General features: G+C 43.5%; 1 protein-coding gene across 1 annotated transcript in view; it reads right to left on the bottom strand.

The window, feature by feature from the left end:
• ADGRB1 (adhesion G protein-coupled receptor B1) overlaps window positions 1-19005 on the bottom strand; it is a 204560-nt gene that overhangs the window by 164571 nt on the left and 20984 nt on the right. Inside the window, exon 2 of the mRNA XM_027845202.1 lies at window positions 71-229. Coding sequence (XP_027701003.1) covers window positions 71-229 — 159 coding nt within the window. The remainder of the gene's footprint in view (window positions 1-70; window positions 230-19005) is intronic.

A 19005-nucleotide genomic window follows, 5' to 3' on the forward strand; every position in this document is an offset into this window, starting at 1 on the left:
AAGGTTTTGGGGAAGAAAGGGAAACTGAGGCCCACATTTAGCTGAAAGAGATGAAGGGAGGGGCACTTACTATTGCATGCCTTTCTATTGCACAAACGACCCTCCTCGAGGACGCCCTCACAAGCCGCACCGTGGCCAGGGAGGGCCAGGCATGTTCTCTTCCGGGTCTGGAGCCCTCCTCCACAGTCCCGGGTACAGTCTCCCCACAGGGACCAAAGGTTCCAGCCTCCTGGGCAGTAGAAAACAAAAATTCAGAAGGTGAATGCATTCAGGGTCTTTAAAATTACAGAGAATGGCAGAAATAGAAGGGAGGGGTGGGGAGAAAACAGATGAAATAGAGACCTGTGCCTAGCCTCATTAAACTACCCCTCCCCCCAACTCCAGCCAAATAAGAAATCTTTTTTTATCAAACCCATTCCCACCCCACCAATCCTATGCCTCTCATCTCCTTCAAGAGTTGGCTCAAAAATTCCCCTCCTTCTGGAAGCCTTCCAGGATTGAACTCCAAACCCCATAATGAACACTACCCCTCATCTCTTTAAAAAGCCAGGGCTCCCCAGACTAGATGAGACTGTGTTCTAAGACACCCTGGTGTTCTGAGCAGTGTGAATAGGAGTTTCCTGAGAAAATGTTTGTACTTAGCAGTATTTTCGCCTCGAAAAGATTAAAGACAAAATTATATACGTATCCAAAATACTTATTACCTACGGCAATATTCCAGGGAGAAAATAGGCTTAATTTCCTCTATTTGGATCCAAATTTTCCTAAACTCCTTCCCCACACACATATAGACACTTTATCCTGGGGGTGTTTTAGGCTTCCAAGTACCCATGGACAAGCTTTTATGATTTTCATAAACATATTTCAAGCCCTAAAGTATTCTACTGCCAAATTAGTTAGGGAAATGTTATCTTAGGCCCTTATGTAAACATAAAATTCTAGAATGTCAGAACTGGGAGGTAACTCAGAACATAAAATATGGAATGTCAGGGCTCGAAGGGAAATTATAACATTGAAAGTAGAATGTCAGGACTGGAAGAGATCCTAGAATAAAGAGCACTGAATAATGTAGCTAGAAGGGACCAGGAAACACAGGGTGTCAGAGCTAAAAGGGATCTTAGAGATAGAACATTGAATGTTATGAGTTAGAAAGGATGCTGGGATATGAATATCAGAGCTCGGAAGACCTTAGGGTTACAATGCCGAATGCTGAGCTTAAAAGGACGCTAGAACACAGGATGCAGATCCTTGAACCCTCATTTTATTCAGATCAATCTAGCTGCTGATGGACTACTTCTTGTTGACATGCCTCTCACTCCTTTACTACTCTCAGCTTGGTCAATGAGTACTAGTCTTATTTCTCTAAACAGGACATAAGATTCTCCAACCCAGAGATCTAGCATCCTCCCCACCAGACCTCCAGAATCCATCTCCCCTATTCCTGGGGGCAGTTGATTCATTCAGTTTTGGAACGCCTGCCTTGGGACTGAGCTATTCTGATTGGCGGGTAGCTGAGGACAGACTCACCTTCTGTAGATACTTATACCTAGCTGGCCCCAGGGCAGAAAGTGCTTTACATGCCATTTAGACATCCACCAGGAATCACCTTGCTATCTCACTGCCTCCATTTACATTCCCCACTCTCACCAACACACTCTCTCTCTCTCCCTCCTTCACTACCTATTGCTCTGGGTTCATTAATCAATTACTATGCATTGTCAATCAGCTGCCCTATGAATCAACTCACTGTCCTTGGAATTCCGAATGCCAAAATTCCATTCCCTGGTCACTACTTCCTTGGAGAATTGCTTTAAGAGCAGGCAATATCTTATATTTTTATTTGTGTTTTCAGAACTTAGCACAATGTCTGCTCTAATAAAACACTGTTTCATTCATTCAGCTTCCATATCTCTTTAGCACATTCCTGATTATTTACCATACTAAGGCCACAGGGTCACCCTGTAACTTCTCAGGATCCTTAGAGATATATTGTTCCATTTACCTTCTCTTCCCCAATTGGATTGGACTGGCATAAGGAGGGAAGGATGGAAAGAAGTTAGGGGACCATACCCAAAGCAGAGTCAGAAAGAGTTAAAAGATAGACTTCAAAGGTCCCCTATTTCAACTTCTCACCTAGGATAGGAATCCCCTCCTCAGTCTTAACAAGGTTCTGCTTGAATACCTCCAAAGACAGCAAACTCACTATCTACAAAAGCATTCCTTTACGGTACAGCTCTGATTATTAAGAATTTCTTCCTTTTATGGAGTGCTGCTCTGTTCCTCTGTGACTCACATCCCCGTCTCCTTAGATCTTAGTTCTGTCCTGTAGAGCCAAGCAGAAGAAGCTTTACTATGCCCAACAAGATAGCTCTTCAAATATCTGAAGAGGGCCATCGTGTCTCCCCTAAGTCTTCTTTTCTTCAGGAAAGAACTGACAATCTGCTTTAGTTGGGCCCAGAATGGTTAAGATCTGAGAAAGTGAAAGGGGGGACCATCTATTCCCCTGAGGGAACTTGACCATCAGGGCTTTGTAAGGTATTTCCTAGATGTTACCTCCCTCCCACCTTTAAGGCCCAGTAAAATTTGAGGATCCAAGGCAGAAGGTTCTAGACCTTCAGCTGGTAAAGCAGAGCCAGGGAATGTAGTGTCCCAGAGGTCGGTGTCATTACCTACAAAGAAAAGACGTGTGAATCTATTGGGGAGTGAGAGAGACCTGGAATCACAGGCCCAATTGGCAGCTTGGAGGGACCTCAGGGAACATCTAATTCAATCTCTTCCTTTTGCAGAAAGGGGAACAAAGGTCAGGAGAGGTTAAATAATTGACCAAATTAACACAACTAGGAGGTGTCTGAGCCAGGACCAGAGACCAGGTCTTCTGAGTTCAGGTCTAGTGATCTTTTCTGTATATCATACTGACTCCCAGGGAGAGGCACGGAGCTCAACTGGGAAGGAAGCACCCTTTGGCCTAAGGGATGGCCCTATCCTTCTCTTCCCTGGGCCTTGATTTCATCCTCTGTGTAAAACTGACAGAATAACTCCTTCCCTGCCTTCATCTTCAGGCTGTTATGAGCATCATGTGAGAAGTGGAAATATGTGGTCAGCTCCCATACCTGAGTGAAGCATTATTACCTACGTGGATATCTACCTGCATGCATGCCCATGCCCGTGTGGGTGTGTGTGCACGTGTGTGTGTGTGTGTGTGTATGTGTATGTGTGCACCTGTGCGTGAGTGCGTGTGCTCAGACGTGTGTGCAGGAGCTCTGCAAACAAGATGACCAACCATGGTGAAGAGCAATATTACACCCCCCCTCCCCTGAAACCATCCAGCATGACGTCCCTGGCTGCTCCTGAATTTGAGATGGGGGCAGAGTAGGGTCTGGCATCTCCATCTGGAGAAAAGCGAGGCCCTGTTGTGCCTGAAGGCTTGTCCAGCTGGCATGGACCATGTGCCAGGAAGGCCACTCTTGCTGTCCCTGCCTCATACCATCTACAGGAATTTATGTGCCTCCCTTGCTTCTGACTACTTCCAGCCCCATCCCGGACCCAACTCAAGTTCCTGTTGTATGGGACAGTTCTCTGGGTCTGTGTCTACACCTGTGGCTGCATCTGTGCCTCTAGGAGTGTCCGCGTTTCTAGGAGTTTGTCTGTCGGCATGACTGGGCCTTGTGCTGTTACTCTGTGCTCGTCTCTCTCCGTGTCTGTCACTCTAAGGGTTGGTCTCCTTCTGTCTCTCTTTTTGTGATTGTGTGTTACTTGAGCTAATGTGTGCAGTGTGTGTGTGTGTCCATAACTGTGCCTGGGTCTGCTCATCTCTGGGTCACGTCTATGTGTAAGTTTTTTTAAGGGATTTCTGGTGTATGTGCTGCGTAGGTACATTGTGTGTATCTGTATGGTGACGGGAGAAGCTGGCATGTACGTGATGAGGAGGCTGAAAGGGTAAAATAGTGGAATGGGCCCTCAATTGAGGGGCATGATACATTCCATTTACAAGCACCTACTGTGTGTCAAGCTGTGGTCTAAATATTAGAAATGCGAATGAAGCCTCAAGAACAAAGTAAAGTTCTAGGTCCTGCTTACACATTAAATTACTGAGGGACTTTGACAAAGTTCTTTGCCCTCTTTGTGCATTTTTCTCCTTATCTGTAAAATGAAGGAGTCACATTAAAATGAAACTTGGATTCCTTCTAGTTTTAACATTCCATATTCTAAGGTTTTTTCCACCTCTGACATTCCATATTCTAAGGTGCCTTCTAGCTCTGACATGCACTCTTCTGATGACCCTTCTAGCTTTAACATCCTATGATGCAAGGTCCCTTCCAGCTCTGATATTCACTGTTCTAATGTCCCTTCCAGTTCTAACATCCTATGTTCTAAGGTCTCTTCCAGATATGGCATTCTGTGTTCTAAGGTCCCTTTCAACTTTGTCATTCTATTTTCTAACGTTCCTCCTAGCTCTAACATCCTATGTTGCAAAGTCCCTCCCAGCTCTGACATTCACTGTTCTAAGGTCCCTTCTTAAGTCTGTTAAAAGACAGTGTAGTATAGTAGATATGGTGCTAGAACTGATATTTGGGCAGGGTTTGAATCCCACCTCTGACAGTCTCGATAAGTGTGTCTCTGCAAATTTATTTATTTGTGTATCTTTGAATAACTGGGCCCAGGCCTGTCTCTTCCTCTGTGTGTGAGTCCTTACCTGTATGGCCAAGAGCCAATTACATCATCATTCTGAGTTTGTTACTTCATCTGTTAACACAGACTACAGAAATTACAAATGACAAAATGTATGTAAAGGACTTTCTAAACTTAAACGTACTGTATAAATGTTAACTATTAGCATTATTCTAAGGACTTCCAACTTAGGCAGTGAGGTGGTACAATGGGTAGTGCACTAGGCCTAAAGTCAGGAAGACCTGAGTTCAAATCCAGTCTCAGATTCTTATTAGCTGTATGACCCTGGGCAAGTCACTTAACTTAATGGAGATCATAATAGTACCTACCTCCCAGGGTTGTTGTGAGGGTCAAATGAGATAATACTTGTAGAGCATTTGGACCATTCATTCCATCTAAGATTCTCTGTTCTATGTTTCAAGGTCCTTCTAGCTCTGATATTCTTTATTTATTAAATTTATAATTTTACAAATGCTCTGCTGTGTTCTGAGTCATGAGTTATATATGTAGTATATGATTATGTAAATGTTGTGTCAGTAGTACAAAATGCAACTTGTGAGTGAACTATGACCCATAAGTTATGTGTAGGTTGTGCATATGGTTTGGGTGTGCAGTGAGTATAGAGTTTGAGTATGAGTACTGGAGCACTTTCAGGTTGATATTCCAGGAAGGAGCCTTTATTTCCATCCTGCCAGGTACTAGAGATCTCTCTTCTAAGTCTTCCCATTTGCCTCCAGGGTAGAAGATCAAAGGTCATCCCATTCTTCTCCCAGTGCACCCATTCACCCCCACCATTGCCTAGTTTATGCAGGTTTAGCTCAAGGTCACTAAACACTGAGTCTCCAGCTTTCACTCTCCATCTCCCTCCTTAGGTACAAATGTAGACAGGGAGATGGGAGGAAAAGGAGAGGTGAAGAGGGCCTTATTATAATGATGATAACAATTTACATGTAATTAGACTTTTATGACTACAAAGTACTTTCATCTATATTCCCTCATTTTTACAATAACAGAATGTCAGAGCAAGAAAGAAAAAAAAAAAAGGACGGAATCTCAATTAGAAAGGACCTCAAATGGGCATTTAGCCCAACCCATACCTGAACAGAAACATGCGTTACAACCTTGAAATGTGGTCTCCAGCTTCTAATTAAAGACTTCTAGTGATAAGGATCCCACTGCCTCCAGACAGAGGACCACCATTCCACTTTAGGTGTTTGGAAGTGGTCCTTATAACAAGCCTAAATCTTCCTCTCTGAAGCTTGCTCTCATTACTTCTCTTAATTCTAGTGCCTTCCCTTCTGGTGATTTCCTATTTATTCTATATGTTGCTTGTTCATATGTAGCTATTTGCATGTTGTCTCTCCCAATAGATGTGAGCTCCTCAAAGGCAGGGGCTGTCTAAGCACACAGTGCCTAACTTAGTAAATGTTTATTGACTGACTTCTGCCCTCTGAGATGTCAATCATAATAACTCTAATTCCTATTTCTCAAAACAGGCGTTTAAATATCTGAAGACCACTATGATCATAGACCCACCCATTTGCCCCAGCTAAGTTTTCTCTTCTCCCAGCCCAACAGCTCTAATTTCTAGTAAGTAGGTGTATTTTATGGTCTCCAGGCTCCTCCCCAATCTGGCTGCCCTTCTCAGGTCACTCCAATTTCTCAGTGTCCTTCAGAAAACACGCTGCTCAGAAATGAATGCAATAATCCAGATGGAGTCAGACCAAGAGCAGATGACAAGGACATTGTCACCTCCCTCCTTCTGGAGTACATCTAGCCTAGCTACCATCTTCTTCCCCTAATTTCCCATTCCTAGTCCAAGGCTCAGAGAGAAGCGGTTTGCCCAAGGTCACACAGCAGGACTAGAAGACAGACCCATCCAGTTGTAAATCTATACATTCCAATGGATAGATAGAATGTAAGATCTTTCAGTTCTGAGGGTCTAAGGTTCTAGGCATCGTCCAGCAGGGGGTGCTGTGGATGAATAAATCAAGATGCAAGGAAAGTCAGAATTTTTAGCACAGGCTTTATAACGAAAAGAAAGAGAGTATGAGTAGGATCCTAAGATTTGGAAGTGGAAAGAACCTTGGAGAAGAGCATCTGGTCCATCCTTTCATTATACTGATAAAGAAACCAAGGCCCAAAGAATGGAAGTGATTTGTCCAACGTCACACAAGTAACGGAGCAGAGTTGAGATTTTAGCCCAAATCCTCCAAGTTCCAAAGCCAGTGCCAGCCAGACACCTGTCAAATTGGGAAATCAGGGGAGTTTGTCTCTGAACTTCTGGAGGAGCTCTGGAAAGCTTGGCTTCCCCTTCTTATTTCTGTTCTTTCCTGTCCGTTGAAGCCCTCTACCCTGGTCTAAGTCAATAAGCATTTATTAAGTGCCTACTATGTACTGTGCCAAGTTCTGTGAATATAAAGGAATAAAAAAATCAGTCTCTGCCCTCAGGGAGCTTACAGTCTAATGGAGACAAAATGCAAACAACTCTGTAAGAAAAGATGAGGTGGGATAAATTGGAAATAATCATCAGAGGGGAGGCATTAAAATTAAGAAGGATCAGGAAAAGCTTCAGGTAGAAGTTAAGATTTTAGCTGGATGTTGAAGGAAGTCAGGGAAGCCAGGAGGGAGAGATGAGGAGGGAGAGTATTCCAGGCATGGGGGTGGGGTGCAAAGACAGAAAATATGCCTGAACTCCGGAGGGTCTCATGCAAGTATCAAAGAGTATGTGGGGGTAGGGGAAAGGGGTAGGGCAGTGTAAGGTACAAGAAGACTAGAATGTAGGGGGGGTGGTTGGAAGGGCTTTGAAACCCTGCAAACAAAAAATATTAGATTGGAGAGAAATCATTGATTATCTCAGCTGACCTATCCCTGAAAAATCTGTAATATGCACAACAAAGAGTCACCCAGCCTTGACCTGAAGATTTCTTGGGGTGGAGGGTGGAAAGGGAACCAAGTAAACCACTGGAAGAAGCCCATTTCACTTTTTGGACAATTCCAATTTTTAGGGCATTTTCTGTTAAGCCTACATTATCAGCCTCTGCAGGATCTACCCATTGTTCCTAGCACTCCCCTCTCCCCCACCCTTGGGGCCTCCCCACTCCTTGGGGCCAAAGAAAACCAGTTAAATCCCCCTTCAATTTATCAGCCTTATAAATGCAAATAATGTCTAATAGCCTTCCTCAGACCTAGGCAGTTAGTCGGTCTAGTGGCTACAGCCAGGCACTTGGAGTCAAGAAGACCTAAGTTTAAATCCTGCCTGAAACACTTATTATGTGACCCTGCTGAAGGTCACTTCACCAGTCTCTCAGCCTCGGTTTCCTCATCTGTAAGATGAGAATGAAAATATCATTTACCTCACTAGGGTGTTTGTGAAGATCAAATAAGATAACATGAAGTTTAAGACCTATAGAGATGCTAATTCTTCACCCTCCACCCCTCCCAGTTCCTTCCACCAGTCCTAGTCCTAAAATGACCCTTCACCATCAAAGTTTTCTTCCCCAGGAAGCTCTCCAGCTTATCAGCATCCTTCCTAAATGCCATTCAACAATGGATTATAATTATAATCACCCCAGCAGGGACAAGTCATGTACTAAACATCTTTGAGTTTCAATCCCAGAGGAACTCTTAAGTCTTCAATATGACACATATGAGTCAACATCACAAAATGTCAGGAGTCCAAAGAGCCCGTCAAAGCTGGAGACCGTTTGAGGCTGGTGGTGGGAGGGCTGAGGGAGAAGGGCAAGGAAAAATGACAGGATATTGTTATGGGGATCTTTAATTTCCTTTTATTGTTCGGGACTCGGGACTATTCCTTCTGCAAATTTTGGTTAATATTAACCTCATTTGATCAGCTAGGTGGCGCAGTAGATAGAGTCCCCCTTGGGCTTGGAGTCAGGAATAAGTGAGTTCAAAATCAGCCTCAGATGCTTACTAGCTGTGTGACCCTGGGTGTGCCATTTCACCCTGTTTGCCTCAGTTTCCTCATCTATAAAATGATCTGGAAAAAGAAATGGTAAACCATTCCTGTATCTTTGCCAAGAAAACCCTAAATGCGGTCATGAAGAGTCAGACATGACTGAAAATGACTCAACAACAAAATCAAAGCCTGTTCCATGGAATGTGAAAACTAGAGCCTTAAACATTCATCAGATAAGAAGCCAGAGGAAGAATCTCAATTGTCCTCGAGTCCTTGGTGACCTATAAATCTCCTCCTCAATCAACCTATTTGTGGATCCTCTAAATTAGTTTAATCTGTAACCTGACTTGGTTTACCTATAGAGTTTGTTTGATAAATTTGTTTCCTTAGGGGATGTATGAGATTATGATTCTGTTTAGTTAAGTTTGTTCAACTTTTATGACACTGAAGGATGTATGGGATTAGGGTTCTATCTTCTCTGTAACTTTTTTTTTGTGTGTGTGTGAAGCAATTGGGGTTAAGTGACTTGCCCAGGGTCACACAGCTAGTGAGTGTTATGTATCTGAGGCTGGATTTGAACTCAGATCTTCCTGACTCCAGGGCCAGTGTTCTATCTACTGCGCCACCTAGCTGCCCCCTTCTCTTTAACTTTTATGGCCCAAGAGGAATGTACCGGATTGTAAGATGTGAAAGAATTGTTTTCTCTGTCACTCTGACATAATTTTGTCTATAAGGAGTCTTGTCAGAATCCTCACGATAGTTCAGGTTTTCTCTGAGGCTTGAACCTATGCATAATAATAAAACCTAGGTTTTTACCTCTATGAGTCATGTGGGGTGGTAAATACATATACACATGTGTGGTGATAAATACATATACACGTGTGTGTGTGTGTGTGTGTGTGTCTGTGTGTGTGTGTGTGTGCGTGTATTTGGCAGCAATTAACTCATTCCTGGAACTCAGAGACATTTCTCCCATAACAATACAATGAAAAAAAGCATAGAATTTGGAATCTGAGGACCCAGGTTCAAATCCCATCTCTGCCACTTAATACCTATGTGATCTCAGGCAAGTCACTTAACCTTTTCTGGCCTCAATTTACTCCTCTGCAAATTTTTTTTTTTAAATAAGAAGATTGGATTACATAACTTTTAAGGTTCTTTCCAGGTCTAATCTATTCTCTTAGATCACAGTGAGCAGTAGATAGAGCTCTGAACTTGGTGTCTGAAAGACCTAAGTTCAAATCCTGCCTCATACACCTACTAGCTGACAGACCCTAGGCAAGTCCACTTAATTTTGCTCAGCCTCAGTTTCTCCATCTGTAAAATAGGGCTAATAAGAGGATCTACTTGCCTCCAGGGGTTGTTGTGAGGATAAAATGAGATAATATTTGTAAAACATTTTGCAAATTATAAACTTCTAACTATTATTATTAACAGGCTACAAGACGGGCCATCAAGAGAGCCACAGGGCCAAAGAATTACATTTTTTTTCTGCTCGATCTTAGAGGAAGAACAAAGAGTAACAGGGAGAAGTTATAGGGAAAAAAATTCCAGTTCCATCCAAGAAGCTGAGAGGCAGCATGGGTACATCATCAATAGGGAGCCTGAGCTAGAAATGAAGAAGAAGAGTGCAGGGCATGGGCTTTGATAAAGATTATAAAGACTATTGTGTGCCAGGCTCGTTACAATTATTATCTCATTGGATCCTCACAACCCTGGGAAGTAGACACTATTATTATTATTCCCCATTTCACAGATGAGAAAACTGAGGTCACATTTGAACTCAGGTCTTCCTGACTCTACGCTCAGGGCAAGGAGCACTGAGCTACCTGGCTGTCTCTAAGAAGACCCGGATTTAAATCATGGCCCTGACCCACAGTGGATGTGGCCCTGGGCAAGTCACTTAACCTCTCAATGCTACGGGAAACCCTCTAAGTTACAGCACGGACGCTGATTTGTATTGATAGAGGGAGTTCTCGCAGGAAGTTTGCTAAAGTAAGAAAATTGCAGATCCAGAGACTACCACCCCTCATGTTGCCTCAATGCCACCAATGCCTCCCTCCCCCAGGAAGGCCCTCCTAGTCATCAGCGCTATCCCAGAGTGCCATGAACGACCTCTGAAATAATGAGTTTCTGTCACTAAAAGTCTTCAAGGGGAGACAGCCTTGAAGGGCCACTTAGCTGAGAAGACGGAGTAGGATTCCTGCTCACGCACAAGTCAGATGAGATGGCCTGTAAGGGCCCTTCCAGTTTAGAGATGCTGTACTTCTACGAAAGAAACCCCTTGGGCCATGGCGAAGGAGATTTCTCTGGCATTAAAAATAGGTGATCATGGGGAAGGCAGGTGGCACAATGGATAGAGCACCAGCCCTGGAGTGAGGAGAACTTGAGTTCCAATCCAGCCTCAGATACTTGATGTTTACTAGTTGTATGCCCCTGGGCAAGTCACTTAACCCCAATTTCCTCAGGGTGGGGGGGAAACAAAAATAAAATGAAACAAAAATATGTGATCATGGGGCAGTAGATAGAATACTGGCCCTGAAAACAGGAGGACCTGAGTTCAAACTCAGCCTCAGACCCTTGACACTTATTAGCTGTATGACCCTGGGCAAGTCATTTAACTCTAATTGCCTTGCAATAAAACCCCCCCAAAAAATAAAATAAAAATATGTGACTTTTAAAAAGAGGAATTTTAAAAAAAATCTCTTTTTGATTCCTTGTATATTGGGCCCTAGGCAGCTCCCTGCCTTGCCTATCCCTAGTTGCAGTTCTAGTAATAATAACTAGTATTTATATAGAGCTTTAAGCTTTGCAAAGCACTTTACATATGTTCTTATACTGGAACCTCACAAGAACCCTGAGAAATAGGTGTTATGGTTATTCCCATTTTACAGATGAGGAAATTGAGGCGTAGAAAGTTTAAGTGACTTCCCCCCAGTATCACATAACTATCTGAGGAAAGATTCAAACTGATCCCAGAATCAGTACTCTTTCCACTGAATCACATTTCCTTCTCAAAAGCCATCTGGTTCCTCTCTACCATTTTGCATCCCCTACTAGGAGTATGTCTACCCCTAGCATGTGAAGGCTTCCTTTTGTGGAATGGGCAGATGAGAACAATTGTTCCAAAGGCCATGAAGGTGGCTGACGCAGGCGCTGTGGTGCACTTAGAGCTTGGTCAGGCATCGAAGACGCCAAGGTCATCCACTGCCTCCCAGTCAGCTCCAGTCGTCTTGACTTTTGTCCCGCCACTGGACTTTAATGACTCACAAAGAGAGAGTGAGGCCAATGACTTTGTGCAACTCTGTGTCACTGAATTCCATTTCCCTCATGCGTCACTCATGACATCATCCGTCCTCGTTGAAAAGGAAGACAAACTGCATCATTTTGCAGACAAGGAAACTGAGGTCCAGAGAGCTTGAGAGACTTGCCCAGGTAAAAAGGAGCTGCCTCTCCCTTTCTCCACCAGAAGACCCAAGAGCCATTCTTCCCAGCCTAGAGAGAGGATGGCTCACTCTGGCCCCTCTCAGAGCTAGCAGGAGGGAGATGGTGCATAACACCATTAAAAGAGAGATCATGATGCGCATGTCCCAAGGGTGACATATATGCTAAAGACCTGTCATGTGGCTGAGGCTGATGGAGAACATGGATTTCCAAGTGAACCCAGGACCCTGCACGCCTGGCTGAGCAGGGGTCCACTTCGAGGAAACATAGCTACTGCCCCGGGGGGAATTCAGGGGAGAGAGTGTGGGGAGGGAGGGAAAGATTAATACTACCGTCTCCCATTCCCATAGTGATTTGAGAGTTACGAAACCCTTTCCTCATCAGGAAACAACAATATCAGCAGCAATTATTCAGGTGGCCCACTTACTCATATCTCCATCATACAGATGAGGAAACTGAGCCTCAGCCCACACAGCTACCAGACATCAGAGCTCAGATTTACACCACAGTTCCCTGCTTCAAATTCAGCCCCATTTTCCCTACACAACACACGAGCTTGGTCATCGTCACAAAGCTAGTATTCATGGAGCCACGATGGAAAAACAAGCCTCCTGACTCATGGTCTAATGATCGTCTCACCCCGGCACAATGGTCCCTCAAGACTGAACCACAGGAAATGTCGATGAGAGAAGAAAGTCCAGGATGGAGTCACTTGGCAGATGTGAAGAGTCAGCATGATGTTGTGGAAGGAGCCCAAGTCTGGGCACCCTAAGTCCTGGGGTAAATGTATTCTCCTTCTCCAGGCCTCGGTCAATCCATCCATAAACATTTATTAAGCACCTACTATGTGTTAGGCAGTTTTTCCTCTATCAAATTCAATACAGCATTTCTTAAGTATCGAATATGTTCAAAACACTTTGCCAAGCATGGGAGGTTTAAAAAAAAAAGGAATCCCTGCCCTCAAAGAACTTATGTTCTACTAAGAGAATTCAAACTGACTTCTCTGTTGCTCACATCTGGCACTGAATCTCCCATCTCCAAGCTTTTGCATTGGCTGTCACCCCTCCTGGAATTCCGTCTCTCCTCACTTCTCCTTCACACAATCCTTCACTTCCTTCATGGCTCATCGCAGGCACCATCTTCCACACCCAAAATCCTCAAACTTTTCATCTCAGGACTCTTCTACATTCTTAAAAATCACTAAGGAGCCTCCATAGAGCTTTTGTTTATGTACTTTATATCTATCAATATTTACCATATTTGAAATGAAATGGGGGCCACTAATCTATACATAAGAATCTCTGAGGACCCATATTGACTTAGTGCTGAAATGTAATATTATCTATGGTTTATTGTATTTTTATCTATTTTGTTAAATATTTCCCAATTATATTTTATTCTGGTTTGGGTTACAGTAGGGCCATGCAGTAATGTTGTGGTTTGTATGTGGTCAGAAATCTGAGGGCTTGACATTATTATTATGTCTTAGTATTATTATGAAAATAGTTTTAAGCTCATGGTTCCCTGAAAGGTTCTTGGTGATCCCCAGGGACCTCCAGACTATACTCTGAGAACTGCCACTGTACATAAAACTTTTCCCTATTCTCCTAAGCTGCTAGTACCACCATCCCCTGCCCCCCTTAACCAACTACCTTGATTTAACTATGTGGTATGTACAGAGTAGCCCAAAGTCTTAATGTAATTTTAAGCTTTTTTCTTGTTGTTCAGTTGTTTCAGTTATGTCCAATTCTCTGTGACTCTGTTTGGAGTTTTCTTGGTAAAGATATTGGAGCAGTTTGCCATTTTTTTCCTCCAGTTTACAGATGAGGAAACTGAGGCAAACAGGGTTAAGTGACTTGCCCAGGGTCACACAGCTAGTAAGTATCTGAGGCCAGATTTGAACTCAGGTCCTCCTAACTCCATGCCCTGTGCTGTATCCACTGTGCCACCTAGCTGTCTTTGTTTTAAGCTTTAATAGCTATGGATGATAGATAGATAGACAGACAGATAGATAGATAGATAGATAGATAGATAGATAGATAGATAGATAGATAGATAATGGATGATAAATAGATAGATGATGAATGAGAGATGAATAGATGATATATAGATAGATAGATAACTTTTAGAATATCCCATATTTTGTATTTATTCATTATATACTTCTATATTCCTATGCCTTCTTCTCCAACAGAACACAAGCCCTTTAGGACCAGCAATTATTTCATTTAACCCTTAAGTGTCAGGCAAAGGAGTCTGCACTTTATCCCAGTGGCACTAGGAAGCCACTAAAGGCTTATGAGCAAGGATGTCCCATTGCCACACCTCGGATGTGTCTTAGGAAGACCATTCTGACAGCTTGGTGGAGAAGTGATTGGAAAGGCAAAAGGGGTGGGGGAGGCTGGCGGCAGAGAGATCAGAAGAGGTCAGAGACTGGAGGCAGGAGGCTCTCACAGTAATCTAGGTGAGAAGTAATAAGGAATTGAGGATGGGACGACTGTCCCTTCTTGGTCTAGCTTTGGGAGGCAATGTGGTTGGGGTGCAAACGGTGTTGAGCTGAGAGTAGAAAGATCCTGGTTTCACAGAATCACAGAATGTTATAGTTAGAAGGGACCCTGGAGGCCAACTAGCCTAGCTTATACTCCAAAAAGCATATTCAATCCCCCCTACACTATAAGCTATCATTCAGACTCTGCTGGAACCACTGCTTTCTGAGCAAGCTCATTCCACTTCTGAGCAGTTCTAATTGTTAGTTTATTTTTCCTGAAACCAAGCTTAAATTTGGTTCTCTGCATATTCTACCCATAGGCAGCTAGGTGGCGCCATAGTGCACAGAGTGCTGGGCTTGGAGTGAGGAAGACACATCTTGAATTCAACTCTGGCCTCAGACACTTAGTAGCTGTGTGACCCTGGGCAAGTCACTTCACTTTGCCTCAGGGTCCTCATTTATAAAATGAGCTGGAGAAGGAAATGGCAAAGCACTCCAGTATCTTTTGCCAAGAAAACCCCAAATGGGATCATGAAGAGTCAGACATGCCTGAAACAATTTAACAACAACAAAAATATTCTACCCATTGGTCTCGGGTCTGCCCGCTGCAGCCAAACAGAACAAGTGTCATTCCCTTTCCATTGTGTGGTATAATGGATAGAGCCCTGAATATGGAAACTCTGGAGTCAGGAAGACCTGAGTTCAAATCCAGCCTCAGATACTTACTAGCTGGGTGACCCTGGGGAAATCATTTGACCTCTATCTACCTCTGTTTCCTCATCTATAAAATGAGGTTAACATTAGCACCTATCTGCAAGAATGGTCATGAAAATAAAATGAAATAATATTTGTAAAGAGCTTTGCAAACCTTAAAGGGACTATTACATGAGAGGTTTAAAAAAAAAAAAAAAAGGAATGCCTGCCCTCAAAGAACTTATGTTCTACTAAGAGAATTCAAATTGGCCTCTCTATTGCTCACACCTGGCACTGAATCTTCCATTTCCAAGCTTTTGCATTGGCTGTCACCCCTTCCTGGAATTCTGTCTCTCCTCACTTCTATTATTATTAGTTATTATTCCATAAGACAAACCTCTTATATAGGCATGGACATTTCACATCTTAGCCAGTAAATCATAGGATTTAGAGCTACAATGGACATTAGCGATTACCTAATCCAAATATATACATACAAACATACATATACACACATACATATATATATATATACGTGTGTGTGTGTGTGTGTGTGTGTGTGTGTGTGTGTGTGTGTATGGAACAGAAAGCCCACTGAAGTTGTGGTTGTTTGTTTGGCCAAGTTCACATAGCTTAGTAAGGGACTGAGACAGGATTCAAATCTAGGTCCTCCATACTTAAACATCAATGTCTCATTTTCATCATCTGTAAAATGGGGATAACAATCCATGCGTGCCCCAGCCCTTACTGGCTGGGATTTGGAGGCTGGGGGTGGGAAACCACTTATTATGTTGAGGGGAAGCCCAGCAGGAGCTTGGGAAGCAACAAGAACCATGGAAGATGGAAGAAGTCAAGTGCCTTCCCCAGGGTCACACAGCTATTCAGCACACATGCACACCCAGAATTGGCTCAGGCAGGGCAAGGGAAGCTTCAGGTAAAAAATGGTGCTTGGGTATTGGGGGAAGTGGGGAGGGGAGACTCATATAAGAGGCCAGAATGGGGTGCAGGTGGTCCCCTCTTTCCCCAAAACATAGATCTAGGGGGTTAGACATGGCCAGGGCTGGATATCAGTCTCATCGATGGAGGGGATGGAAGGATACCCCTGACTAATGATAAGGAGTTGAGGGCTCAGGTCCTGATATACTAATTAGGCAACCTTAACGTGGTTCCTCAGGCCACTCTAAGGAAAGATCCTGGTAATGGTGGGTCTAGGGCCATCACCATCACCTTGAGGGGCATCCCAGAATAAGTGGGACAAAGGTGGGCACCGTAAGGAGCAACCTACGTCATAGACGCACTCTGTGAATCTTAAAGCACTGAAGAAGTGGGAATAATTGCTATTTCCTAACTTTGTGACTTTAGGCAAGTCCCTTAACCTTTCTTGGCCTCAGTTTATAAAATCACTCAATCAGTCATCAAGCATTTATTAAGCACTTGCTACGTGCCCTGGAGACACAAAGGGGGAAAGAGAAGGGGAGGGAATAAACATTTATATAGAGCCTACTATGTGCCAGGCACTATGCTAATCTCTTTACAAATATCCTCTCATTGGTCCTGACAACCCTGGGAGGTAGGTGCCATTATTATCTTCTTTTTATAGGTGAGGAAACTGAGGCAGACAGAGGTTAAGTGACTTGCTCATGTTCATACAGCTAGTAAGAGTCTGAGGCTGGATTTGAACCCAGGTCTTCCTGACTCAAGTCAGATAGATAGAAAGATAGAAAGATAGATAGATAGATAGATAGATAGATAGATAGATAGATAGATAGATAGATAGATAGATAAATAGATAGATAGATAGATAGATAGAAAGAAAATAACAAAAAATCATATATTTAGAACTGGAAGGGACCTTAAAAGGCACTGGGTTCAACTCTCTCATTTTATAAATAAGGAAACTGAGGCACAGAAAGGAGACATGACTTGCCTGGGGTCACTCAGATAATAAGTATCTGAGTTGGGATTTGAACCGAGGTCTTCAATGAGTCTTAAGTCCAGTGCCCTGACCACTGTACTATACTGCCTCACTCATTTCTAAAATAAGGAGTTGCACTAGATGACTCCCAAAGTCCCTTCTGATTCTAAAAAGATTCTGGATTCTGCTGTTGATAAGTCACTACTATGTACCAGGAACTGTTCCAGGTTCTGAAGGAACCATGCCATGTGTCTTTAGGAACCCCTTTCTGATGCCTAACCCAAATCTCTCTACCTTTACTTCTTAAGTGCAGAGTTCAGAGGAAATGAGAGATCATTGTGGGCTGGAATGATGTCAAGGAAGGCTCTGTGAGCCCTTCTCTCTCTGACACTCCAAAGTCAAGGGTTCGAATCCTCTTGCCCATATATTCTACATGGTTCCATGAAGGTGTGGGCTAGAGCTAGAGAGAGACGCACCTGTCCTTGTCAAGATAAGAGGAGCAGCTCCTGAGATACCCAGGCATATTACCTGTATACCAAGGCTTGAGATTCAAATGGACGCCCTATAGGAGTCTGCCACTGTGCAATGATGTTCCTCCCAGCCTCCTCTGTCTCCCACACTTGGTTTCCAAAGTTGCTTGCTTCTCCACAACCCTATGTCATCTGCCTGGCCTTTAGAAGGCTCTGGTCCACACCTCCATCCACCCCCACCCCCACCCCTGACCCCCCCTCAACCCCCTTCTCATTCTGGACTCTCTTCTCTTGCAAAACTTATCTCCTCTGGGGACGTCTTCCCTAATTAACCTATTAAACTGTCCCGAGTCCCTGCCTAGGGTCCACTCAGTGCTAAGGGACAGAGTCAAATAATACTCAGTGGCATGGGACCTTGTTTATCATCTTCTCCAAGACAGGACCTTTGTGTATACTTTGTATAAACATACACGCATGGACGTGTTGGCTTCTCTTATTAAAATGGAAGTTCCTTGAGTCCAGGGTCTGCTTCATTTTCATCTTTGTATCCTCAGTGCCTGGTACATAATAAACACCTAATAAGTCAGGGGTTCCTATCCTGGCATCTGTGACATTTGTAATTATATATTTTGATAACTATTTCAATATAATTGGTTTCATTTTTAATCTATATTTTGTTTTGTTCATTTAAAAACATTATTCTGAGAAAGGATCTTTAGACATCACCAGACTGCCAAGGGGTCCATGAAGGAAGAAAGGTTAAGAGTCTCTCTAATAAGTGTTTTCTGATTGGTTGACTGGTTAGTTGATTCATTGACCATATCTTCATCTCAGACCAGAGACTTCAGGAAGACAGGCACTACACAGGTGTAGTGGAAAGAGCACTAGATTTGGAAACCAAGACCCAGGTTCAAATCACAGAGCTGTCACTTAGAACCTTGGGACTTGGCTTTGCGCCATTCACTTAACCTCCGAATGGGCCAGCATCTAATAAATGGAGGGGGAGAGGATGGATTTGATGGCCATCAAGGTCCCCTCCAGCTCTAAAACCAGGATTCTTTGATTATATGACCCCTTTGAGCTGGATTTCTCTGAGTCCTCATATGTGCACTTGGGATAGAAATAGGGGTCTGAGGACTGAGAGGTAGGAATCCAGGACAGTGCTGTGCAGTTGTAAAGGAGCCTTATTTTTTAATTGGAAAATCAGAAAGAAAAAAGAAAAGAAACCCCATATGTCCCAATGCTGGGATCTGGCTGTGTGGGTGGATGGGCGAACCCAGCGAAGGGTAGAGATGTGGGTTAGGCATCCAAGACGAGGTCCCTGGAGACACATGGTATAGAATCTCCAGAACCTGGAACAATGCCTGCTTTAGAGTAGTGACTTATCAAATGCCCTCTGATGGACAAA

This window comes from Vombatus ursinus, unplaced genomic scaffold (genome assembly GCF_900497805.2).
Source record: "Vombatus ursinus unplaced genomic scaffold, bare-nosed wombat genome assembly UNPS02005236.1, whole genome shotgun sequence".
Taxonomy (NCBI): Eukaryota; Metazoa; Chordata; class Mammalia; order Diprotodontia; family Vombatidae; genus Vombatus; species Vombatus ursinus.